This window comes from Canis lupus, chromosome 7 (genome assembly GCF_011100685.1).
Source record: "Canis lupus familiaris isolate Mischka breed German Shepherd chromosome 7, alternate assembly UU_Cfam_GSD_1.0, whole genome shotgun sequence".
In the NCBI taxonomy this organism is placed as follows: domain Eukaryota; kingdom Metazoa; phylum Chordata; class Mammalia; order Carnivora; family Canidae; genus Canis; species Canis lupus.
In genome coordinates, this window is record NC_049228.1 from 65,083,164 (window position 1) to 65,109,455 (window position 26,292).

General features: G+C 46.0%; 1 protein-coding gene across 3 annotated transcripts in view; it reads right to left on the reverse strand.

Moving 5' to 3' along the window:
* Positions 1 to 26,292, reverse strand: part of CABLES1 (Cdk5 and Abl enzyme substrate 1) — a 65,504-nt gene that overhangs the window by 23,607 nt on the left and 15,605 nt on the right. For 2 of the 3 annotated variants that reach the window (XM_038543664.1, XM_038543666.1), the window contains exon 3: positions 17,698 to 17,775. The exons of the other annotated variant lie outside the window; for it this stretch is intronic. In XM_038543664.1, coding sequence (XP_038399592.1) covers positions 17,698 to 17,775 — 78 coding nt within the window. The remainder of the gene's footprint in view (positions 1 to 17,697; positions 17,776 to 26,292) is intronic. 3 annotated transcript variants of the gene reach the window in all.

Here is a 26,292-nt window from a genome sequence, read left to right on the forward strand (position 1 = left end):
TCCTTTGCGGCCCATCAGTAACACTCTGAGGGCAATTCTACTTTGTTTCATCCACTCTGATATAGATGAAATCCAGTGAAACAGAAAGCCTGCAGATGAAAGTCAGGCTCAGAAGCCCATGGAATACTGATGTTCCTCTCCGCCAGGCCCCTCAGCTCCTAGTCAGCCAACAGGAGGGCAGGAAGCATTCCCGGGGCATTATGGGGCAATGGCTCTTAGGCTCTGGCCATTGGTTTCATTTTAAAGCTAAGGGAGACCACTTCTCCTCGCTGCCCCCTTTATTAGCTGAGAGAATGGAATTCTGGTCCTAAACAGTTTCCAGCATTACTGCTGGTAACAAAGGAATTACTGCCGCCAGAGTCATCCCAGCTATCTCGCCAGGGGACCTAGAAAATGAGTATATTTCTACAAAAGAATGATCTCCAGTATTAACAAGCATTTATACAGCACTTCACGATTTACAAAGCCTTCCACACATTGTCTCTCTGATTTCTTAATAGGACCCTATTAGACAGGTATTGTGATTATTATCTTATTTATAGATGAAAAACCCCATAGGAGGCTAAGTAGCTTGCCAAAGTCACCAGAATAGTAGGCTATAGACTGTTATCGCATCCAGTACCGTTTCTAGCACATCCTGTTGCCTGAGAGATGGAAGACTGAGCTGGCTGTGTTTAAGCTCAGGTGTAATTGCTCACATTGTCAAGGACAATCCCCCTCCTTACAGTAGTCCTCAGACTTGGCTGCTGATCAGAATCACCTGGGGGTCTCTGACAAACTACCACGGCCTGGACCCCATCCATAGACATTGTTTCAGTTGATATGCAGCGTAACCTGGGTTGTCAGTTTTTAACCCTTGCCACGTTTGGGAAGGACTGTCTTCCAGTTTCTTTCTCTGTAACGTGGTGCTTGTTAGTCAAAAAGTCATCTCAGACTGGCAGTGGCCTTGCTGGATGGCCTGGAGGGAGGCACCATATTCAATTCAGGGGCTGGCTCCCACAACCTAAGCAGGAACAAACAAAATGCACAGGCAGGACTCTCCAGGCCCAAGATAAAGAGAGGGAGCAAGGTGAGTGAGGGGAAAAGAGACAAGAAGCCTCTCCACCTAGGAAGGAAAAAACAGGGATTCTCTGATTTAGTTGAGCAATCACTGGCCCTATAATCCTATTTATAATGCAGAAGTGTGACAGTTTTAAAAGAAACAGCCAAGGGGCACCTGGGCGGCTCAGTCAGGCATCTGACTCTTGATTTCAGCTCAGGTCGTGATCTCAGGGTCCTAGAATCGAGCCCCCCCCCGCATGGGCTCTGCACTCATGGGAGAGTCGGCTTGTCCCTCTCCCTGTGCCCAGCTGCCCAGCCCCCCACCCAGGGTTGTGCATGCACGCACTCTTCTAAAATATGTAAATCTTAAAAAAAAAAAAAAGGCCAAAATTTGCATCTAGTATTACTTTTGTTTGTTTAAAGTAGTCTCCTTGGGACACCATCCTATCTATGGTCATGCTCAAAACTCTCTGTGGAGTCCCTTCCGCAATCAACAGTCCAGTCACACAAAAGCAGCAAGCAATCAACCCATCCCAGTCTGCAAGCTTTGTATTTATATGTATTTATTTGCTCTGAAAGCTATTACTAGAATCAGTGTTCCTCCCACCCACTACCATATCCTACTGACCAGATCTGACTGTAAAAGACTTCAGGTAATTCCAGACATCAAGCTCACCCTAAGGGATGGTGCAGAATAGGACAGTAGCTCAGAACTGTAAGCACTCTGGTAGAAGGTGCACACCATCCCCTCCAGAGCTCCAAACATTCTGAGCAATGGGGTACTTTCAGGCCATTCGTGCGTTCTCCCAGGGGCACCTCCTCTGCGAGGCACCGTGAGATCCAGGATGATTTAAGTCACGTCACTTTATAAAACATGTGAACAGAGACCTGCATTCGTTAGTGACCTCAAACCTGCAGCTGGGAGCAGAGTGGGGCTCAGCAAGGCCACCGGAACCTGAGGGTGACACATGCCAGAGACCACCCACCCCGCTGCCTGCCTCTTAAAAGGCTTCCTCAAGCAACGGAGGGCAGAGAGGATGCCTGCACTCACAAAGGGCAATGCCAACAGAGCAAGAACCTGAACCAGGCAACGAATAAGGGGATGGCCATGGCAGCCCAGGAGGGGAGCAGATATAAAGGCTGCAGTGCCTGCATTTCATTAAAGGATCTTCGGTGCACTTCCGGGACTTCCTCCTCGCCTAATGCGCACCCCAGCAAGCACGTGCCTCAAATTCCCAACTCCCAAACAACCGTCTCCTTGTTTCCATTTTGCCAGACACAGAATGTGACTTAGGGCTGAAACTAATTTAAAAGCACAGCCTATCTTCATGGGGTGAGAAAATCGAAAGAAATAAGGATATTAAAATATGCCCATTTTAAGAGTGCTCTTGAATGAACTACTGGCTGCAGGCAGGGACGGAGGCTCATTCCACATTTGTATCCCATCTACACAATGTCTGCTGTGTAGTATTTACTGGAAGAAGCCAGGGAGTCTGGCTCTTCGCTGTCTCACCAGTGCTGGTTTATACCGACGGCAGGGGACGTGGGTATTTTTCCAGCATGCACCGTCCCATCAGACTCCATGGGCTCACAGGCTCCTGATTCCCTGGGAAGGCTTGTCTTGGCCAGGGGGACCCTCCCTGCTGGATGTACCCACCCCATCCACAGAACCAAACCAGCCACGCTCAAACCACAATCCCCTCTGCTTCCTGATGCCTGACCCAAGGGAAATGGAGCCATAACATGCATTAAACTTTATGCGTTCACATAAAGCCCAAGATTCCGCTTAACAGATAAATCTCAAAATACATTTAAAGAAACAGGAATTCTTAGCTCCAGTGATTATTCCAGTCCTTCAGGACTGGACCACATGGAAGACAAAGGGCGACGGGCTAAGCTCCACCACACCTAACCACAGGAACCCATCTCTCCAGAATGACTGTGTGGGTCGGCTCACTGCAGCCATCACTTCCCGCGGCCCTTCACTTGTATCACTCTCCTTTCTCAGTAAACTAAGGCCAAGCTGAGTCAGAGAACAAGCTAGAAGAGCAGTGGGTCCCCCGCTCAACCGCTTCTAGAAAACACACGTAATTGCTCATTAGAGACCCACACTATTCAACACCATTTCCTATGGAAACTTTCCTCCATCTGAACTGTCTGATGGAGCAGCCACTAGCTGTGTGGCAACTGGGCACTTGAAGTGTGATGAGTTGACTGAAGAAATAAATTGTTCATTTCAGTTAATTTATTTTTTATATATGTTTTTTAAAGATCTTATTTTTAAGTAAGCTCTATAGCCAACATGGGGCCTGAACTCACAACCCCAAGATCAAGAGTCCCATGCTCTACTGATTGAGCCAGCCAGGCTTCCCTCATTTTAGTTAACTCAAATAGCTAGCTAGCAAGCTAGTAACACAGCTAGCAGCTACTGTAATGGACCAAGCAAGCCTTCCCCCAAGTGGCCTGGCCACTACCTTGGGATGTTTACCTCCCAAGCCCCAGCTCACTGGAGAAGAGACTGTGTCAGGTGTCCTAGAGGAGGTGGGAGAGAGGCAGGACCCTACAGATGGAACCAGCAGAGGATTATCCTCACTGGGGAGGAAGAGGATCACTGTGGGACTCAGGTTCAAAGAGGACTCATGCCCTGCATCCCTTTAGCATTCTGGGAACAGGATGTGCCTACATGAGGCACAGAGCAGCACAGCTCTTCAAACTCAAGGCATTATGGAAGACTCCAGGTCCTTTGCACATCTTGGGGAGAAAGGAGAATACCCAGTGATGATTACGTTTTAATTTCCCTTCAGCCTTGGGGTGGGGTTGGGGGTAGGGGCTAACAGTTCATGTTTAGAGGGTTCTTTTAAAAGAAGAAATGAGACATTTCCTGCACTCCACATCTGGTGTACTCCTATCTGCTCCATTTGAACTTCAAAACGTCATCTACACAGTAATAGCACAGTTGCTCCAGAAAATTGACAGGTTTGTGGCAACAGCTAAGGGCACACTTTCCTTTTTTTCTGCCTTAGATTCAAGAAGAGGTTGTCACTAACTTCGTGGCTGTCATTTTGGTGGCACTGAATTAAGAGGACACTTGCATACACATCTGCTTGCATAGCCACATGTCCAAGCAACATGACACAGATCTTGTCTAAGCTAGGTCAGTGTGTTAGTTTCTTAGGTTTTTAATTTCTCTATATTAAGACTCTAGGCATCTGAAAAAGGCAATCTTTCACAAAGAGGCTGACAAACTTCTCTAGGTTCCTTAGCTAAGTGCTCTCATAAGAGTTGCTGAAACCTTGTGTTAACACAAGCCATAATGGAACATGCTGTTAAGGTGCCCACAGTGGTTTCACATCGCACCACCTAATTTATAGATACGTTAATTGCTCAGGACTTACATGTGAGTGTATAGCAAGCAAGAGAGACCTATGGCCCAGGATGCCCCCGCGTTTGGGGAGCCAGGAAGAGCTGCCTACAGAGAGGACCTCTGAATGATATTGCTGGTTCACCCAGAAATAATCTTTTAAAAACTCCAGTGAAAAAGGATCATAAGAAGTCGTCCCTGGGGAGTACTGATAAAATCTTGATGTTTTCTTTCTAACATCATTGTTCTGAATTCTCATTAAAATGGTGTATGAAAACAGAAATATCTGCTTGGCACCAAAGCCAACATTAACCCTTCGAGACCAGGAGACAGAACTGGGTACTGTGGAACTGCAGCTGTAAGTAATTGAAAGCAGACAGAAATTGGACTTTCCAGTTTCTTTGAAAAGCCTGGAAGATTTTTTTTTCCCCAGATACATGTAGCATCCAAATATTAATTTATTTAAGTTCCACCTCCTCCTAAAAATGGAATGGAGGCAAGTTCAAATACCATATGTGGATACTGTCCAAACTTGTGTGCATTGCGGTTTACACGCTGTAGCTTGCACTCAGAGATGAACATGGTTAGCCGCGTCACAGGGAAGGATCTCATTTGGACAGAGGCACTAAGAGAACCAGTGGTCAGGAACCACGGACAATGCAAGGGTCTGTTTTCTTCTCTTCCACAGGCCCGGGTGACGCTATAGCTCAGACCTACTTAGCTCCAAGAGTTCATTTCTCATCTATTCAAGGTTCTCTTGCAGAAGCTGTAAGCAACAGACACACTTTGAAAACCCAGCACAAAGGTTTTCTTACAAAGTCTGGCCAATGGGGGTGGATATGAGATGTTTAAGGGGGGGGGACAGTGCAGGGGCTCACAGAAGATGGAGGAGGGGATGAGAATGCATTTGGGGAGATAGCCAAGCAGCAATTATACCCTTATTTAAAGGGGCAGAAACACAGGCTGGTTCTTTGTGGAGTGGAACTCTATTCTTCATAGGACTGCCCCACAATTCACTGAATATAGCTCTCCTTGAAAGCCTGTGACTTGGTGGTCGGAAACTCCCTGGACCTGTCTTAGTTTCGGCTCCCACAGCAAAGAGCAAATACACATGATTTTGAAGTTGTGGAATCATCTGGTCAGAGCAGATGGCCAATCTAGATATCCTGGTGCCCAAAGGGGATTACCTAGGTCGCTGTTAACCACACAACCACCAAATCCTGATTTCATCCCATGTAACAGGCAGAATGATCTTTCATTACCTTTTCTGCTCACAGAGCTATAATGCATGGAATTGATTAAACAAGATGCTGTATTAGATAACAAGAAGTTCAAGGTAAGATCTTTTCCTAAAGGAGCACGTAATTAGCGAACCAATATTACTAATAAAAAAAAGGTAACATTTAAATACTTAACACCTGGTAAGTAGATGGACCTGTGTGTGCATAATCCATTAACTAGTTTCCAGGGCTTTCAGCTTCCAAGATGGCCTGCCTTCCACCTGAGATCATTTAATGGTGCTGTAAACTTGAGACCTCGTAATGCCAGCCGGAAGCACCACTGGGCTCTTGCTCTTTAAGGGACAACAATAGGTCAAACGCTTTGATACATAAATAATTTAAAGCCAGTTAAATATTAATAGGATTTCCAGATCTTTCAAAAAACAGATTTGCTGCAGAGAGCAAAGCTTGCAAGCTGGATTAGGAAATACCACTTGTGAGCTAATTTTAATTAAGAGATTATGCATCTACTGGAACTCAGTGATATAAGCAAGCATTTATCATAGTTTATGAAGTCCTATTTCTCGCCTCTTCAGATACAACACAGCTGCCATCTTGGATTGGGGCTGCTTACTTGTACCAGAGCAGAACGTTACACAGTTCAGTCAGTGGAACAAAGCTCAGGGCTGACAGGAAAAAGTGACATCAAAGCAGCTTTTAGTCTACAGCACTCCATCGATAAGCCATCCCCCCAAGGGTAACTGGCAGACAATGAAGGGGCCTTAATATAGCTTACACCAAAATCTTTGTCTAAAGGCAGCTCCTATCAACAGCCGGATAACGGGATGATTCATCCATGAGATCATTACAGAGTCTGTCTTTGTGTGGGAACATGGTTGGTGTGAGGAAAGAAACACAACTTGCGAATGCATAATTTCCCACCACGAAGAGATGTTCTGGGGGATAGTGGGAAGGGAAGAAGAGGGGGTGGCAGGGGGTATTTAGGCTTTGAGGCCCCCTCTCAGAAAAAGCCATTTTCTGTGTCACAAAATGATCAACACTTGGGAAATGGACCCAAGAGGATGACCTCATCTGAAATGCCCCCATGCTGAAAGCTAAGAAGGACATCAACAAATACCATGTGGGCACTGCTATTTTATTTTTTTGATATTTATTTGAAAGAGCATGCACGTGAGTGGGGAGCAGGGCAGAGGGAGAGTGAGAGGACATCAAGCAGACTCCTTGCTGAGCAAGGAGCCAATGAGGGGCTTGAGCTCACAACTCTGAGATCATGACCTGAGCCGAAATCAAGAGTCCAACACTTAACTGAATGAGCCACTCAGGCGCCCCTGGACACTGCTATTTTAAAACATGCTCCTACTTCGTGCTGTACTGAGAGGCCATTTTCTTCATGACACAGTCGTGGATACATCCGTAGTAAGTGAACTCAGTCACTATCACTCAGGTCTGGTTATCTGAATGGGTCCTTTTCTACACACACATCATCAAGCTGGAATCATACAGCCTGGTTATTTTACATTAACCCTGAGTCACAAGTTAACTGGGTTAACTGCTACTTTCTTCTGGTTGGATCCCTATATAAAGAAATACCCACTGATGTCTGTATGTTTCAAGAAATAAAGTGCATCTGGGCACGGGTTAGTCCCCGTATGCAGAGACAGCCCTAGGACTGACCTCAATACAATGTGGGCAGTCTCTCACTCCAGTGGGTTATGTTCCAAAGCTTTTGAGTTGGCCGTCTGTAACTCAAAATGCATTTTCCTACTGACACGATGTTACAAATGGAGATTAGGCCCACACAATGCTCTTTTAGCCTATAATATCACTAAACTAGCCCCACAATAAAGCAAGAGCCATGGTTGTAGGAATAACAGGTCAGAGGGCGTAAGAGGGCAAAGAAATAGGAAAAAAGTGGACTCTGAGTTTCCTGGTTTGGGGCTGACCTTCAGCAACATTTTAAGGAGGGTCAGGTTTGCATTATTTCTACCTCCCTCTCTGAACCTCTTTTTCCTTCTCAGGACCCTAAGATTCTCACTCCTAAGATGTTCCTTTTACAACTTCTCCCCGCCCTCTACTTCTGAACCCATAAATTGCTTTGCAGCTCCTGGTCCCACGGTGACGGCACAGCTCCTTGTCCCAGAGGACAAGGCTGAGTGCAAGAGGAGGGGGCAGTGGTCTTAGGTAGAGGTGCGGAAGAGCTGTTTAGCAAACGGGGTCTGCCTACTTAAGAGAGTCGGGAAACTTGCTTGCAATGTATTTTGTAAGCAAAGGGTTGCCAAGCCAAACCACAGATCCACACTAGAAAAGAGAAGGCAGTGACTCATGTGGATAAAAGGCAAAGAGACTCAGTTGAGCCTTGGCAAACTGCTGGTTGAGAGAAGAGGAGCTGGTTTAAGGCTGGGACTCTTCCCAGAAAATAGTATAATTTACAAGCTTAATCTGAGAAGAGTGTTTACAGCTATGGGAAGGTTTGATGTTACAGTTATAGTGAAAAAGACGGGCAACATCTGTTCCTCTTTTCAGTGACCAGCTTCCAATAGCTTGTTTTGAAAGGTGGGATTTGGCAAAGCTTCTTCCCACCAGCAAGAAAGATCAAAACAAAACAATCATCTCTTCATATTCCATACAAGCACATGCACTAGGGGTAAGGGGGCAAAAAAAGACTGGAAGGAAATAGACCAAAGTGTTAATGAAGGTTTTGTTCAGGAGGTAAGGCTCGAGAAATGACCTTCATTTTTACATACATCCTAGATTTTTTAAAATATGCACATACCACTGAGGAAAATAAAGACCAGATAAAAGCAGATCTGAAGATGAATCTCTCGTGTCTGCAGAAACACCATGCTGGCTAACTCATTATGAATCGGACTGATTTGCTGTGTTGGGGCAAACTTAGAAAGAACAATGAAATAGCTCTGTGACTGGACAAAAATGGAACCAAAGGGAACGTTTGAGGAATACCTACTATGTACAGCCTGGCAGAGTGCTCAGAGCTTTCATACATGACACTTCACTTAATACTCTCAAAACTCTTGAGGCTGACATCACAGCCAGTTTTATAGACGAGTAGGCCTGGAACCAGCAAAGCTAATTAATTTGCTAAGACTGAGGGTTCGGCCTGAGCACCAGCTCTATCCCACGCAACCTACGTCCTTGGCTTCAGATGCCCACAAGCACCAAAGGCAGGGATGGAGGACTGTGGTTTTCCTACTGGGACCATGAAGGATGGAGTGAAAATGAGTGGGCTTCTCATTCCCACCCACTTTTCTGGAATAACTCTGCAGTTAGCCATTTTATTTATGGCATTCTGTGTAAATTTGTATTGGAGGAATGGTTTCTTCAGCAAAAAAAAAGTCTGAAAACCACAGGACTGAATAATCTCCAAATTTCTTCTGGCTCTAAAGGTCTATCTTTGGAGCTGAAGTGTGCTCCTTACCACTGAACTCACGTGAAACAGTGTGACGTCACATGGCAAATCTTCTGTGTCTAGTGTCCTTACTGAGCCAGCCTGGGGATACACTGAGAAGTGGCAATGCCCTTATGTCCAGGAGGAGCTTCTACACCCTCGCTCATTGAGCACAGCCCACAGGCTTGCCATTATGAATGACAACTCACCTCTGTTAATGCTTAGTAGGAGCCAGCCTTCAATCTAAGCATGCTGGTAAATCCTGACATCTTCCCAACACACGCACCTCATTAGACATGGCAACACTGGGCCCCAGGAAAGACCAGACAGCGAGGACCAGAACACACATGAGTGTGTGAAAGTATGAGTGAGTGGTGAGAAAGACCAAGGCAAGAGCTTCACTTCACCCAACACAAAAAGGGCACCAGTGACAAAATAAAGTTCCCCACTGCTTGGGGAATACTGGCTCTGGGAAAATCAACCCCTTCGAACTCCATGCAAAAATCAATTCAAAGATGTCCCTTGCTTTAAGCAAAAGCAGTATACACAAAAGGGAAAAATCACATGTTGATCAAAGGCTAGAAAACCAAGCCAGCTGAAAGCCAGGAAATTCTGATGGAGCTTGGGCACACCAGGTGTGACATCAGCAAAAAGGCCCTTGGCATTCTTAACATTCAGGGCGTTAGTATTTATAAGCAACTCAAGGAGCACAGCAGGAGTGATTCTTTGTGCTGGTGAAGTTAACATGTTGGGGAGTCACCTGGCTGGGTAGGTCAGGTGAGGGAACCTAATTAAAGCTTAGCACCTGCACCTACGTGCAGCCTGACACCCCTCCGCCCCCCGCAGGGGGGCTTAACAACCTTCATTGTGGATGTGACAGTCATTTACAGAAAAACAGGGTACAGAGGTCCATGACAGATCATCCTCTTGGTACCATCCAGACCCCTCCTCATGACCACCCATCCAATGCTGCCATTCCTATCAAGATGCCCACAAGTATGAGGTGCCAGGCTGAGGACTCAAGAGAGTACTTGCTCCTGTTGAAGTTAAGGGTTTGGCCATCATTCGGGGCGGGGGGGGGGGGGGAGTGACATATGCATAAAATTAGCCATTCTCCAAGGTCTAGAGACACGATCCTCAAAAATACTGTTTGTACTCATTCATTCAACAAATAGTGTCTACTATGCACACTGCAATGCAAGTGATGCCTTGAGAACTAAGACACAATCCACACCCTCAAGGAGGGTTAAGGACAAATTTAACAGAGATGTTAAAATGTTTGTTAGGTGCTATCGATGACAGGTCTAAGGGTACCATGAAATACAAGTGGACTCTTAGTAGAACCTTGAAGTGGGGCATTAGAGGGACTGTGAAAGTGGCCTGAGAAAGGGACTTGGAGGGGAGGTCTGAGTTCCATCCATAAGAAGCTCCAATGGGATGAGGGGCAAGACCAGTTTTTCAAACTCTACACCAAGTCTAGAAGTCCCAAAGGCAAGAAGAAGCCAGGCATTTTGCTAATAAGGCCAACAAGACAGGCCACAAGATGGGTTTGAGGAGAACTGAGGGTAGAGCCCAAGCCCTAGTCTCTGGGTTCATTAGTCTAGAAAAGCATGAAGGGGCTTTCAGCAGAGGTCAGACACCTAGAGTAAGAAAAATGACATTCAGGGTGTGAGGGCTCCCACACATCTGACTTCGGTCCTGTTTTCCTCAACTCAGCACTCACTAGTCATGGATGAGTCACAGAGGAGCCAGCATTGGAGAGAGCCAAAGGGGCTGGGCCAGGAACGAGGGGTGCCAGCAGCACCAGTCTCAAGCACAGGGCTGGGAGGCTGCAGGGCTGGTGGGGCTGCTTTCACCTGGATTTGGGTATGTATGGATACTGTCTTCTTGATAAAATTGAAAACAAAAAACAAAAAACCAATAAATACAAAATGAAAGTGAAACAAAGACATTTTCAGATAAAAAAAACTTGAAGCAATGGATCCATATTCCAAGAAATAGTAAAGGAAGAAGATAAAGTTCTTCAAGATGAAACCGAAAGATAGCCAATGGAAAATTTAGAACTTCAGGAAAGAATGAATGCTGGAATGGGTTATTTATCTGGGTAAATGCAAGGTCTTTTTGTTCTTTTTGCCATTTTCCTCTATTTCTTTACAAACTACAGGCTTGTTTGAAAACACAAAGTTTCTTCATTCAAGAAAGCATGTTTGTGGGGGCCAGCGGTAAGAAAGGGATCCACACTTCCCGAGGGACTGAGCTATGGCCAATTGTGGGGTGGAGGCATCAACAGCCAACACAGCCACATGTTTATTCCAGCTGCATTGTCTATCCTGCTTTCTGTCTTCCCTAGACATTCTGTGAACCACCCCAAATCTACAGCCTCCCCGCAACAGTCAGTGAGCATCCTATTGTCTGAGTGTATCCCACCCTGCACTCCACCTTCCCCCACCCCATGCCCATCAGAGCCACTGTGGGTTCATGAGACAGGCCAAGAGTCTGAATTCTTAAATTGGAAGAGCAGAAACAAAGAACAGTTATTAGACGCATCTTGTTTTATCTAACGGATGATTTCTTGAAGTGTTATATGTGAGAGAACTCTGTAAGTCAAATGACATTTTTAGCAAGCAAGAAAGCATTTAAAAAAAAAAAAAAAAAAAGCCCTGTCACGAATGCTTTTGTGAAGTGAAGACATGTTTGGTGCTAATGTAACTATTTGACACACTTTCTCAAAGAGAAGCATTTTCCATCTGTGGTGTAATGAGAAGGAAGGTATAAAGGTGACCCGGCTATGGCTGGGTAGGCGCTGGGGAGACATGAGCAGCAGCACTTCAGGACCATGAATCAGGGTGCCTCCACCATGTTGATACCTGCACTGTGTGACCACCTCCCCACTCTCTATAGACCCTCTTATTCTGTAGTCAACAAATAGTTCCGGGGGAATTAAGACAGATTACTTTCACACAAGACTCCACCCAAAGATGCCTGGGGTTTACCCTTGGAGGAGCCCAGCCTGCAGTGTAAACTGACAACCTCCAAAGCCTTTGGAAAGTCACCACCTAGCACCAAACCCACTAGGTCCCCAGGAGGTAGCCCTCCTATTGCACGTACACAGAGCTCCACCAATACCCAGATGCCCACTGCCAGGCAGTGTTACCCAATGGTCATTGGTCCCGAGCTAGCAGGTGGAGCCCCAGGGCATGATGGTGAAAAAAAAAATACACTAGGCTCTCAGCTGTGCATTAGTGCTTTGGGAATTGCTCCTGTGGGGTCTGTTTGCCCCAAAGCAGAGAACACAGCACCTCACAGAGCCTGGAGTTGGCCTGCCCGCCCTCCCACCCTCCCTTCTAACTCAGCCACTACTGCTACACCAGTCTCTGCCCCAACCTCGTATCCAAACTGATAATCCCAGAACCTACTTTATGAGGCTCTTGAGAAGATTCTATGAGCAAATGTATAAGGGCCCTTAGCACAGCACCCAGCATACTATAAGCATTTACGCTTCAGCTTGCATTCCTTCCACTATCATGTTCACACACATGTGGGTCTATCTAATCAGCTAACCTTAAGGAAATATGCTCTCTTCTCAAATATCTTTACCTATGAATCAAGGCAGGAAAGAATAGTTTGAAGAGTACGGTACTTGCTAAATAACCAGGGCAGTCTGCTTCAAGTGGAAGCTCCAGAAATCACGGTGAATGATTCTACTGTTAGAAGTCTAAACCTGATGGCATGTAAAAGGACTCCAGACACTGCATGTCAACCCTGGGGTGATTAAGCCCACACCAGGAAACCATGTATCAAATAAAACTGCAGTCATCAGACCTGCACTTTAAAAAAAAAAAAAAACCCTCAAATTTTAAAAAATTGAATGGAGAATAATTATTCAGATAGGAGCTCTAGAAGCAGCTGATCGTTGGTGGATGGAAAGTGTGAACAGCATGCCTCATTCATAAACTCCTCGTTCAACCAGACTTACAGCTTCCACATTAGCAAAATTGACAGGGATGAGAACAGAGTGTGCAGATCTTTAGAGGGTCTAGTCAAAGCTCCACGTTGTATGAAACCGACCTGGGGCAAGCTGAGTGATGGGCCTGTGGCAGTGACATCTCAGGACCTGGTGTCCCAGGACAGCTCACTTGTCTCTACCCACTCCCCTCACTACCTAGGGCTCATTGCTGCAGTGTGGGTTAGCAATGGGAGCCCCTCCCTGGATGGCAATTTACCCAATTTTCTTAATGTTCCAGGCATTATAGAGAATCTTCCCCATCCTGCCTCCCAAGAAGTTCACAAGGGGCCGGACCACCTTCTACATCCTCAGAAGGCAACCGTGAGGCTGGAATACCCTCTTCCACTTCTCCAAGACCTCACACTTCTACATCTCAATGAAGACCTGTTGTCTCTGGGGAGCACTCCCTGATCCCTCCGTCTGAATTCACTGAACACCTACCTTCCTCTGTGCCACAGCTGCACACTGCTTAGGGACTCGGGCAGAAGAAATGTATGAGTGATTAAGTAACTGAACAAATAAATGGTAAAACCTCTCGTGAGACTGGTCTGTCTGCTTTGGTCAACTGATGTCAGGAGCCAAAGTAAGTGCTCAGTTCAGTTTAAAACCAAGAACAAAGCTTTGGGGTCAGGGTGGGAGGCAGGACCAGCCCAGATGTGGGAGCCAGAACTGGGAAGCTCCAGTGCAGCATGAGAAGCCAGAAAACAGAACCGGAAAGAGATAAGGCCATCCTGATAGATGCTTTCCTTGTAAAAGAGGTTCAAGTACACACTGGATGAACTTCTGAGTTTCCTGTTTTTAAAACTTCCTTGTGGTGGACTTGGAGCTGTATATCACCCCTTTTAGAGGGGTAGGGGGGACAGTTTACACTTGTCTGGAATAAACAGGCGCCTGTGGCTCAGTCCACATGCATAAGCAACAGAAAAATGGTGACCAGAAAGAACAAAATCTGCAGGCTAAGGTGGCTTGGGGTACCGGATTCTGGTGCTGCTAAGTGTCCACCCGTATACCTGAGGGGCCCGAGCTATGAAGCAAGGAGACCAGGCCATGCCATCTCTGAAGTCCTTTCCACCCCTGAAATTTTATGATTTGGTCCCAATCAGAGAACTCCAGCAGAAAGCTATTAGTTAATACAGGCATGAACTATAAAATATAGAGGTATATAATTTACTAGTATAAATACTTTTATTATTTGAGCATAGCAGTTTCCCAATAATTAGTAAAAATAATCCTAATTTTAAATGGCAGTTATTCATTAACAGAATGTCTGCTCATCAAAAAATTTAAAAAACAGAAGTGCTGCTTCATCCTGCTGCTAAAATTACAGTATTCTAAATGGTGTTCATAATTTCTTATGTGAGCACGTAAGTAAAATATGCTACAGAAATATGTTCTTTTCTCTATCAGGCATTGCAATGGACTTGATAATTTTTTGTTATAGAAAATTAACCTTATTGCACCTTGGTTTCCCTATTCATAAAGTTTGAAGGAGGAGAGTTTATTCATGTCAAAGCTGTAAAACGTTACATCCTATGATCCCACAAACACTCTGCTGCTTCCCCTGGGGCAGCCAGCAGAACAGCTAGATGTGATGCCAACCCTGTGACATACCCTCCTGTAACCCACGGGGCCTTCCCAGCAGGAGTCGAGGAGACCTAGGCAGTCATGGATGCCCTCCTCCCAGCACCCTGGCTGCCAGCTAGTATTTCCTCCACATGTCAAAGATGTGGAGGGCCATATATGTCTACTAAGGACGCCATAGTCATAGTCTGGGTCCTCTCTTCCTAGGTAGTTTTAAGGTAAAATGTGCTCCCACGAGCTTTGCATACAACACAGTGATCTTCAAAGTAACGACATGGGTAGGTAGTAATGTGAGATGCCCATTGTATAGAGGAACAAGCAGAGGCTCAGAGGCAAGTGTTCCGCCCGCAAAAAACTACAAGTCTCTCAAATTCTCATTGACCCCCAACACTTTTATGAAATGTGGGGTCCTTGACAAGTTGGCCCCATCTACCACCTTGTGTGAGGTGCCGTGCTGGACCTTGCATAGTCAGTTGCCCTAGGAGTCTTAGTTATTAATCTCTGTGAGGCAGTTTTCATAGAAGCTCCACTTCACAGACGGCCTTCTGTGAATATGGAACTTGTTTTGCCTGTGGGCCACGGTGACTCACAAAAGTTCTGGAGTTGGACAGATGGACAGACTTAGGTTCAAATTCCCATTCTGGCCCAAAGTTGCTGTTTGAGACCATAATTCTTGAGGATCAGACAGAGTTCCTGGGTGGCTCAGATGGTTGACTGTCTACCTTTGGCTCAGGTCATATTCTCAGGGTCCTGGGATCCAGCTCTGCATCAGGCTCCCTGCTCAGAGGGGAGTCTGCTTCTCCCTTTCCCTCTGCCCGCCCCTCCCCCTGCTTGTGTTCTCTCTTTGTCAATAAATAAAATCTTAAAAAAAAATTCTTGAGGATCAGTGGTCCTATCTACAAAACAGGGTAAGTACTTGGCTACTATACGAAGGAGTCCCAGAACTGGGAAATAAGATCACCGTTCCAGAATGAAATAAACATGAACAGTTCTAAAACAAAAGCACAGAGAAGTCAGATTATGTTAAAGAAACCGAATGAGTTCTGAACCAGGAAGATTTGGCAGTCACCTGATTGAATATCCTTAGCCTTAATTAAAAGTGGTAATTAATCGTGTGTGAAATCTTTTTTTTTTTTTTTTAAAGATTTATTTATTTATGATAGACATGGAGAGAGAGAGAGGCAGAGAGAGAAGCAGGCTCCACGCACTGGGAGCCCGACGTGGGATTCGATCCCGGGTCTCCAGGATCACGCCCTGGGCCAAAGGCAGGCGCCAAACCGCTGCGCCACCCAGGGATCCCTCGTGTGTGAAATCTTAATGTGTCTCCCACCCCTTCTTGGTTGTAAGTTCCAGGAGGCAGGAACTAGGTCCAAGATCTTTCACTATCTTTATCCCAGTATCTAGTCACATAATAAGCACTCAGTAAATGAATAAATGGGACATAGCCAATGGAAGAATACATCAATCAAAAAGGTTAGCAATGGAAGCCCAGGAAAATATTAAAATAAGGACAACCCCAGAGTGACCATCAAGCTGGCCATGAGAGGACATACTTGCAGACAGCCTTCCACTGATTCTAGAACTCCCTGGAAATGGGCTCACAGGCTGGTCACACTGAAATAATCTGGGCCCTGGGGCCATGAATTGCATAATAAGATGAAAGGACTGGCCTTCTGGGTCACGCATAGGTCTGTGAGCTGGTACAACCTAGTGTCCACAGGGAGGTAAGCCTGCTCTCAGGTGCAGCCAAACCTGGGACCACAGCAGGCTGGTAAAGCACACCTTTTCCTGAGGTCTCCTGGCAACTCTGCTGGCCACACCTAGGTGATTCTTGAACCTCTGAGCTGAAGGATTTGCTGTTACTTTCTCAAGAACACCTACTTTGCAAGGTTGTTGTAAGGATGCAAGGAGTGAAAAGGACCGGCACAAAGTTAAGTGCTCAGTAAACAGTAAGACTACTGCTACTCTTTAAGGCATACATCAAATAAATGATGGAATCAGAATTTCATGAATAAGACTCTCTGTCCCATGACACTTATGGCATAGAGTACAATAAGGACCACAGTGAACTGAACAGGTGGAAGTCTGACAGGTCTTGGGGGATTAGGGTGGGACCAGGGAGGACCAGGGAGAGCTGGTCCATGACCAGGGAGGACCAGGGAGAGCTCGTGGAGTATGGTGAAAGAAGAATAAATGGTCAATCAGCACCAGGTGCCACAATGCCCTCCCCCGGGACAGTGGTCATGAATGGGTAGTGTGTCATTATGACAGTGTCTAGAGGGCAAGTCCAGCATTTAGTTTGTAGAGGTCACAGCCAACATCCTGCAAGTTTCTTGGCATCCTATTCCGTGAGCTATCCCTACTCTAAATACCAGCAGCTCCCTGATGACAAATCCCAGACGCAGTGACAGGTGAGGGGCAAGGCAGTCAAGACTCAGTGGACAAGAGCAGAGTTTGGCATGGAAAATGAAGAGGGAAGGCTCTGCAAGGACATAAAGACAGAGCCTCACTTACCTACTTTTCTTCAGAGCAAAAGGAGGGGCTTCTTGATCTAGAGAAGTAAGTGTTCCTTTGGCCTGTGCAAATCACATAGGTCTGTTCCTGGTACCATTTTGCTTTGATATTTGCTCCAGCTTGCTCATCAGTTTCCAGCCCCAAGCCCAAGACGCAAAGAGGCAGGGTGTTCATATGGTTTATCTTGATTCCTTTCTTCACCTACCTTTCTCCAAAAAGTTGACATGGCCCTGAGGAATGGGATGGGTCCCTGGATTGCTCTTGCTTTACAGAAAGAGGTAATAAAATGTACATTTGGAAACAGGAGGTAATAAGGTGAGGGGACACACACACACATGCACACACACACACACACACACAAAGTAACAAGGAAGCTTTCTGGCTGAAAAGAAAGTGGAGCTTCCCCCCCCCCCCCATATTTACAAGTATTGAATTTGCAGTGTCAAAGCAAGGCAAGTTCTTTGAAATGGAAAGGGTAGCCACCTTATGCACACAGTGTCACAGCTTTTCACCCAGAGAACTATAAAGCAAGCATGCATATACATACCCAACTTGGGCACTGTCACGATAGGGCAGCACGGAAAATATACTACAGAAGGATCTTCTGCCACTGATAAGGACTATTCTAAAAAATAAAAAATAAATAAAAAAAAGAACAAACAACAAACTAAATGCAAAGACTCTTAAATTAAAAAAAACCAAAAAAAAAAAAAACAACCAAAAAAAACAAAACAAAACAAAACAAAACACCCAACCGTAGCAATTAAGCATTCATGGAATTCACAGCAATATTTGCACACTCCCGCCGCCGCCTCCTCTGACAGATGGTATTCTGTGCTCCTTGCAAAATGCAACCTCAGCACAGCAGAAGTATGCTGCCTCTCCTTATCCAAAGGTTAACATGTGAGACACTGGTGAAGGTCTCTAAGGAGTATACATGAATCCTCTCTAGTGAGAGTGGTTGGCTGTGGGCTGCACAGCAAGATGGACAGACAGAGTCATGAGTCTGGGGTGCCCAGTGCTGCAAACAGTCATGTTGCACTGAAACCATCCATTTCTACTCTGCAGTGAACAATGCAAGAGCAATAGTGCCAGAAACCGTGAGCAAGAGACACTCAGATAGCATTGTGATCATTAGGTTGTTTTTTTTTATATGCTGGCAGCATGTTAGGTTCTGAGAATAAATTAAGGGAACAATTACATAATCAGTCTTAGCCTCCATTCCTGCTATAAAGATACTACTGGAAACAGTTCTGCATGATGCTCTTATGCAATCAAAGTCCACTTAAGAAAACAGTTTAAAAAACTCAAAAGTACTTATCCTGGCATATGAAAATAACTTTTGCCAAAGAGAATTGCTGATGAAAAAAAAAAAAGAGAAACAAGTGGAGGAGATTTAAAAACTAACATTTTTTTAAACACAGTAGCAACACACATCAGATATGGAACTTACGGACTTGTAATCTTTTTCTTCAATAATTATGATAAAAGCAGAGGAAAAAAATACTACTAACTGCATCAAGGTTGGGAGATTATGACCTTGTTTTAGAACTGTAATATTAAATTATCCACCTGCCCAGGATAAAGTTGGGTTCCCTGGCATGGCAAAGCATACTCCTGTCTTCTGGCTCTCTCTGCTTCTCCAGGCTCAACAAACAGGACATCCCCTTATCCCCTCACCCCTGCACTTGATCATCCATCCATGCTAAGGGACTTGCTGTCCTCCACCTTTAAAAGATCCCTGCCGTTTCATATCCCTGTCCTTTGCATGCTATTTCTTCTGCCTGCTATGCCCAACTTAGTGTGCTTAGTGAGCTATTTATTCTTTGAAACCTGGTTCAGGGAACCCTGGGTGGCGCAGCGGTTTAGCGCCTGCCTTTGGCCCAGGGCGCGATCCTGGAGACCCAGGATCGAATCCCACGTCGGGCTCCTGGTGCATGGAGCCTGCTCCTCCCTCTGCCTATGTCTCTGCCTCTCTCTCTCTCTGTGTGTGACTATCATAAATAAAAAATTAAAAAAAAAAAAAAAAAAAAAAAAAAAAGAAACCTGGTTCAGATGTCACTGCCCTGAGAAGCACTTCCTTCTCCTTCACCGAGTTACTCGTTCCCTTTTTGGTGCTGTCAATGGCTCCTTATTTTCACTTCTGGAAGACACCAATCACAAAGGGCTGCTCACCACTGCCTCCCTCCTCTTCTAGAAGGTGAGTCTAAGGGTTGAGCACATGGCAGCCCTCCATAAACAGTGAGGATGCTGCCATGCTTCAGAGCAGCACCTCAATCCCCGTCATTGGGAAGGCAGGACCAGGGCTGTCTGTTCACCCCACAGTGATTCATGTCAACAGTGGTTAATAGGACTAAACCTATAATCACAGGTTCCAATATCGGTTGTATCACCTTTGTATGACCTTGGACCTCTTACTAACCCTTCTGAGCCTCAGTTTAACTAACATTGCTCGGAACAATGCCTGGCAAATAACAACACTCAATAAATTTAACTAGTTTTACTGGGGATTGCCTTTTTGGGTTGAGGGAAGTTTTACCTGCATGGTACCTGGATTCTGAACCCCTTCAGACCTCTGTGCTAAAATACAAAGGCCTGCTAAGATATCAAAGGTGTGGTCCAAGGGCAACTGAAGGATGACACACGTAACCTACAGATGTGGATTACTCATACAGAGGTGTCTCTCTTCTCTCGAGGGAGAGGTTTCTCATGAGATACCACACACCTAAACCTTGTCACTGCTCCAAGAATGATACTGCCACATCCAGAGTGGGCCACCAGGCCTCAAGGGCTAAGAGCTAAATAAATCACAAGCATACCACTTTGCTGAACATACCCAGCCAGCCTCCTTGGGCTCTCACACTCAGGGTGACCAGTGACAGATCTTGACAGTATAGTGACTGTACATTTACGTAAGTGGACATTATTACTACTTACTAGGTACCCATCAGATGCTCAATTCTAAATGCTTCAAATGATGAAAGCAAGTAAGTGACATGCCAAAGGTGACAAACTAGCAGATGAAACCAGTTGGGGATCTAAAGCCATGCTCTTTACCACTATGTGCCTTGATGCTTTGCCTTCTCTAAGACTTACTAGAAGAGTCTGCTGGTGATGCCTGGGTGGCTCAGCAGTTGAGCATTTGCCTTTGGTTCGGGGCGTGATTCCACAGTCCCAGGATCGAGTTCCGCATCAGGCTCCCTGCATGGAGCCTGCTTCTCCCTCTGCCTATGTCTCTGCGCCTGCCTCTCTCTCTCTCTCTCTCTCTCTCGAAGAAGAAGAAGAAGAAGAAGAAGAAGAAGAAGAAGAAGAAGAAAGAGGAAGGGAGGAGGAAGGGAGGAGAAGAAGAAAGAAGAAAGGAGGAAGGAGGAGGGAGGAGGAGAAGTCTGCTCCTAGGGATTTACTGGGTGTCCATGGACCCCCTGGACACCAAATCTGCCTTCATCCACAGTTTCTAGAGTGGCTTTCCAGCCTGGCCTGCAGGTGACCAGGTTGGGAATGGGCAGGGCCAGTGGGTGACTCATCATAAGAGCCCTAACATCAGGGCTGTTGGTACCAATGGTGCCTCACTCTCTTGCTCTGCTCTTCTAGAGAGTCTAGAAAGTCTGAGCAACTTTCTAGATAGAAGGGTAGAGGTTCTCTAAACAACCCCTACCATCCACCCAGGAGAAAAACCTGGAACTACTCATTCCATGTAGCATTCAACATCCATGTCTTCTGCAACACAGAGGAAGGAATGTATCAAACAAACTCAACTGGCTTAGTGTTTGAGCATTTTCTTCATTATTGAGTGCTAATATGTGCTTCTTTCCCACACACTGAGTTTGTTTGGACATTTTTAATAGAACATAAATGCATGTGAAATTAAATATTCTTTCCAAATTCCCAACCACAACATGCCTATTAGCAAATGGGTTGCACTATTCTCTAATTGAGTGCTCATCGGTGTGGTCCTCACCATTTAGGTCTAGAAGAGGCTGAGCCTGAGTCTCATTCAGAAAAGCGTGTGATTCTAATGCATATAGGTCAAGTTTAGCAATTATGAATGCAGAATGTTTTCCAACAATCCAGTAAGGTGGTCCTTTTTTTTTTTTGGTTGGTCATTCTCAAGCAGCTGGAGTAGGGAGGAGGTAAGAAAGGAATACAGCAGCTTTAGGTACTTCCCCTCCATTTCTGGGTGGAACCATCCTGTTGATTCCCACATTATGCATATGCAGGGTTCAGAGGATTCCAGAGTGGAGACCCAGACAGCAGTTCCAGAGGTTTGTGGCTGTTCAAGCCCTGGGGAACTGGAAATAGCCATTAAGAGCTCCCAAGAACGCATCCAACATGTTTCCTGAAGTAGCTCTGAATCCAGGAGGGGCTTCAGGCTTTAGCCAGAGCAGGCAACAAGTGGCAAGCTCTCACGTTCTATCTCATCTACAAGGAAGGCTGAGCAATGGGAACCTCAAGACAGGCCTGTCATGACCAACTGCTGTATCCCAAACCTGGAGGATTCTGTGAATTTGCAGCTTTCCTCTTTGTCAGTACTGGGGAAATAAATATCCATCATCATGATGCCCAAGGAAACCAGATTCGTTTGCCTTCTTCAAGTGCTTCTGTATTTGTGAAAGAATTAAATTGGACGGTAGTTTTCAAGAACACAAGACAGCCACATTCGCTGTAGTTATTTCTTGTGTGCTCAAACTGCATGCAGAGCCCGCAGAATTTTCCTTTCTGTGATGCTTAACACTCGACTTGGAATCAAGGTGACCAGAAAGCATTACACAAAAGATCGTAACTTCAAAAGAATTAACTCCAGAGAAGTAGGTCTTTAGGGAACTAAAGATCACATTTCCATACAAACATCTGCCAGAGAAGGAGAACACAACAAAACAAAATAAAGGAAAAAGCTCCCATGGCTGCAGCCCACTTGGGCAGAGTGGCTTCTGGATACACAATGTTTTCCAAACCTCTCCAGGACGCATTAAGAGTACCATCTTTCTTCTTCACATAGCTTCATTTCCTTGCTTAGTTGCTTAGGAAAGTTCTGGTAGGAGGGAGCTAGGGCTTCAGGCCACAAAGCTTCCAAAGGCACACCCTGCCTCTGAGATATGGAGTGCTCCCAGTAGCCAGGAGATGGCTGACAGAGCACTGCTGCCCACAGTCATTCAATCTGCTCTCAACTCCTTAGCCCAGAGGCAGCAATGTCTGACCAGGCAGTAGCTCATGCCATCTTGGACTCTCATGTGTTCCCTCTAACGCCGAAAACTGTTTTTTTGTTCTATTTCCAGAACCCTGGGACGCTTCTGTTGGCTGTGAGAAAGTTTAATCCCTCCCAGGTGGAATATTTCCTGAGAGCAGAAATATGTTCCTAAGGACACAAAAACCAAGCTACTAACATCTGAAGTTAGAACAAAGAAAATCACATTCGCAACAATGATGGGTGAGCATGAACACAGTCCAGGAGCCTGTATGTGACATTCCCCAATTCTGTAGTTCATTTCCTACATGACCAGGAAGAAAGAAAAAAACACACTTCCAAATGTTGGGGTTTGGGTTGAATTGTGTTCCCCAAACAGACACGTTCAAGTCCATGTCACCCATGAATGTGGCCAGAAACAAGGCCTCTGCGGATGTAATCAAGTTGGGATGCATTCACACCGAATTTGGATGGGCCTTACACCCAGTGGCTGGATTTAGTAAGGACAGATATTTGGAGACACCCAGATACACAGAGAGGAAAAGCCATGTGACCATAGAGGGAGTACAGCCAAAAGCCAAATACGCCCGGGACCACCAGCCACCCCCAGAAGCTGGGAGAAGTGACAGATGATCCTTCCCCAAAGCCTTCAGAAGGCACAAGCCCTGCTGACACCTTGACTGCTGACTTACAGCCCCTGGAACTGTGAGAGCTCACATTTTTATTGTTTTAAGCCACCTAGTCCATGATGATTTGTAGGGTGGCCCTAGAAAGTGAATCCAGCTCAGTCACTTTGTTCCCACGGCTACACACAAACCTCCCTGCTCGGCAGGCCAGTCGCTGGTGCATGGAGAAGGTAAAGCTGTTAAGACTGATGCCAGAAAACAAACCAATATTATGAACTCTCAGGACCAGAGCCAGACGGGCGCTTTCTCTCCCTAGCCCCTGGACCCCCACAACTGCTTCCTCCTCCCACAGTACTTTGTTATAAGCTAGGCAGCTGGGGAAGGTGGGGAGCCTTGATACCCCCCTCCCTTGCTTTCTCTTTTTTTCTTCCTTGCTTTCTGAAGGGCTGACAATTATACAGCAGATGAATGAAAATTAAACCAAAATCAAGATGTTCTTGTTTCCTCTATTTAAACTCTTATTAGTCGTGGGGGTGGAGATACTTTTCCTCCTTAGAAACACCCACCCCTCAGCCCAGGGGGGCTTAGCAATTTAGCACTGCCTTCAGTCCAGGGGGCGTGATCCTGGAGACCCGGGACTGAGTCCCATGTCAGGCTCCCTGCATGGAGCCTGCTTCTCCCTCTGCCTGTGTCTCCGCGCCTCTCTCTCTCTCTGTCTCTTATGAGTAAATAAATAAAATCTTTCAAAAAAAAAAAAAAAAAACACACACACACACACAACACCCGCCCCTGCCTGTGCTGTATTTGGGCGGAGGGCAAGAGCAGACAACCTGAGGGCATTCCAAGCCCACTCTCCCCCAAAGAGCTCTGTCTCTTCCCTCCTGGAGTGGGATAAAGACAATCTCCTGGGATCCCTGGGTGGCCCAGCGGTTTAGCACCTGCCTTCAGCCCTGGGCGTGATCCTGGGGTGCCAGGATGAGTCCCACATCGGGCTCCTTGCACGGGGTCTGCTTCTCCCTCTGCCTGTGTCTCTCATGAATAAATGAATAAAATCTTTAAAAAAGACAATCTCCTAATTCTGAGAGTAGGAAAAAGGAAGGAACCCGTGGGGAACAGGGACCTAGAAGCCTGAGCAAGAGGCAGGGCTGAAGCCAGGGGCAGATGTTTGGATTCTGGGCTTGGTCCTAGTGGAGGAGTGGGAGTCCAACAGGCAAGAACAGGCAACGCAGAGGCTGGGATGAAGGGAAACATGACAGTTGCCATGATGTGTCAGGCTCCCAGGTAGTGAGTGAAAACAACTGGGGGACACAGAGTGGGCAGGAGTTAGATGAGAGAAAGCATCTGAAGGGCTGTGCTAAGTAGCCCACAAATACAAGATGGTGGTATCATCATCAGTAGCTGTGTTCATCTACTTGTCACAACTACTCACACCACCCCAATCTGCACTGCCACCTGTGACTGCCAGCACTGCTACCACCATAGCAAAGGACTTCACTGCCATGTAAGGGCACGGACCTTATCCTACAGCAGAAGGAATGGTGGAGGACCTTTGAGAAACAGCTGTGTGTGATCTGCCTCTCCTTTCTGCCTCCCACAAATACTTTGAGCACTTACTCTATGCCAGACCTTGGGGATCTGATGATGAAAAACAAAGACAGGAGTTCCATCCTCACAAAGCTTATGGTTGGGTAGAAAATACACTTACACAGGGGTGGGAGTGCCCAGATTGAGAAATAGAGGTTGCTATCCAAGGGACAGCTAACCCGGCCTGAGAGGCAAAGTGAGCTTCCTGGAGGAAGTGACGCCTAAGACCTGAGAGATAACAGGCAAGGAGAAGATAAGCTGGTGGAGGGACTGCATGAGTCAAGGCCGAGAGGAGAAAGAGCAGAGAGAGAGGCCTATTGGAGGAACTGAGTACGCAAGAAAACTCTTCTGATTATGCAAGAAAACTCTTCGCTGACCTCACGTACCTGATCCACCAGGATCTCCCCACCCCTCTGTGAGGCAGTTTGTCCAACACCCACAGCATACTTAAAGCTCAGGCTAGAATACCCACACTAGACTGTACACTTACTAAGAGTTACTTATGGAATCCACAACCTGTTTATGCCAGCGGCACTTTTTGCTTGTACTTGTTCAATAAAGACTGCACAAACTGATGAAATGTGAAGGAAACGAGGAGAAATGCTACAAAAAGCACCAAATGCTTTAAAAAGTATTCAAGCAAGGCAAATCACTAAAAAAGGGGTTGGGTGCTAGAAACAACTTTAAAAGATTAGGAAAACACTATGAAAACCCAATAGAATTTTGCACTTAAAATCCTTGGGTCACTTTAATGAGGTCCAATCCGGAGATGCCTGGCTGGCTCAGTCAGTAGAGAACATGACTCTTCATCTCAGGGTTGTGAGTTTGAGTCCCATGCTGGGTAGAGGAATTACTTTAAAAAAATTAGAATCTGGGATCCCTGGGTGGTGCAGCGGTTTGGCGCCTGCCTTTGGCCCAGGGCACGATCCTGGAGACCCGGGATCGAATCCCACATCGGGCTCCCGGTGCATGGAGCCTGCTTCTCCCTCTGCCTATGTCTCTGCCTCTCTCTCTCTCTCTCTATCATAAATAAATAAAAATTAAAAAAAAAAATTAAAATCTTAGGGCACTTGGCCAACTCAGTCAGAAGAGCAGATGACACCTGATCTCAGGGTCATGAAGTTCAAACCTCACGTTGGGTGCAAAGATTATGTAAAAATAAAATCTTAAAAAATAAATAAAGAAGCCCAATCCAGACATAGCAGCAATAGGTGGGAATAATGGTATGTGGTTTTGATGCCAGAGACAGAGTCCGATCCACAGGCCCAGATGCAAAGAAAAGGCCTGGCATCAAAAAACAAACTGAACAGATGACCACAAATATGCCTTAAATTAAAGCACAATGCTTAAGCTACACACATAATTTCTACGGATGTTTCTTCCACGGGTTACTAAACTCTTCCTCCAACCACACAATTACTATAGATAATTCTGCATAGCTGGATGGTGGCTTGGTGGCAGAAGAGCAGTAGAAACTAGTGAGGTTGCAGGCCTGCTCCTGAAAGGCCTCCTGAGCTGGGGAGGGAGTGGGTCCTGGGGCTCAGGAAGCCTGGGAGCCGTTTAGAGGAACGGTGACAGTCACCAAAGCGGTGGCTAGACGAGCTCCCTAAAACAGGCCCTAAAACAGGACAGGCATCGGAGCTCCTAACAGTTGTGAGCTAGAAAGGGAATGCATTTGTGGGGGCTGCCGGCACGAGGGGCCGCCTGCTGAATGCCTTACACCTAGAACTGCTTGTCTCTTCATCTGGGA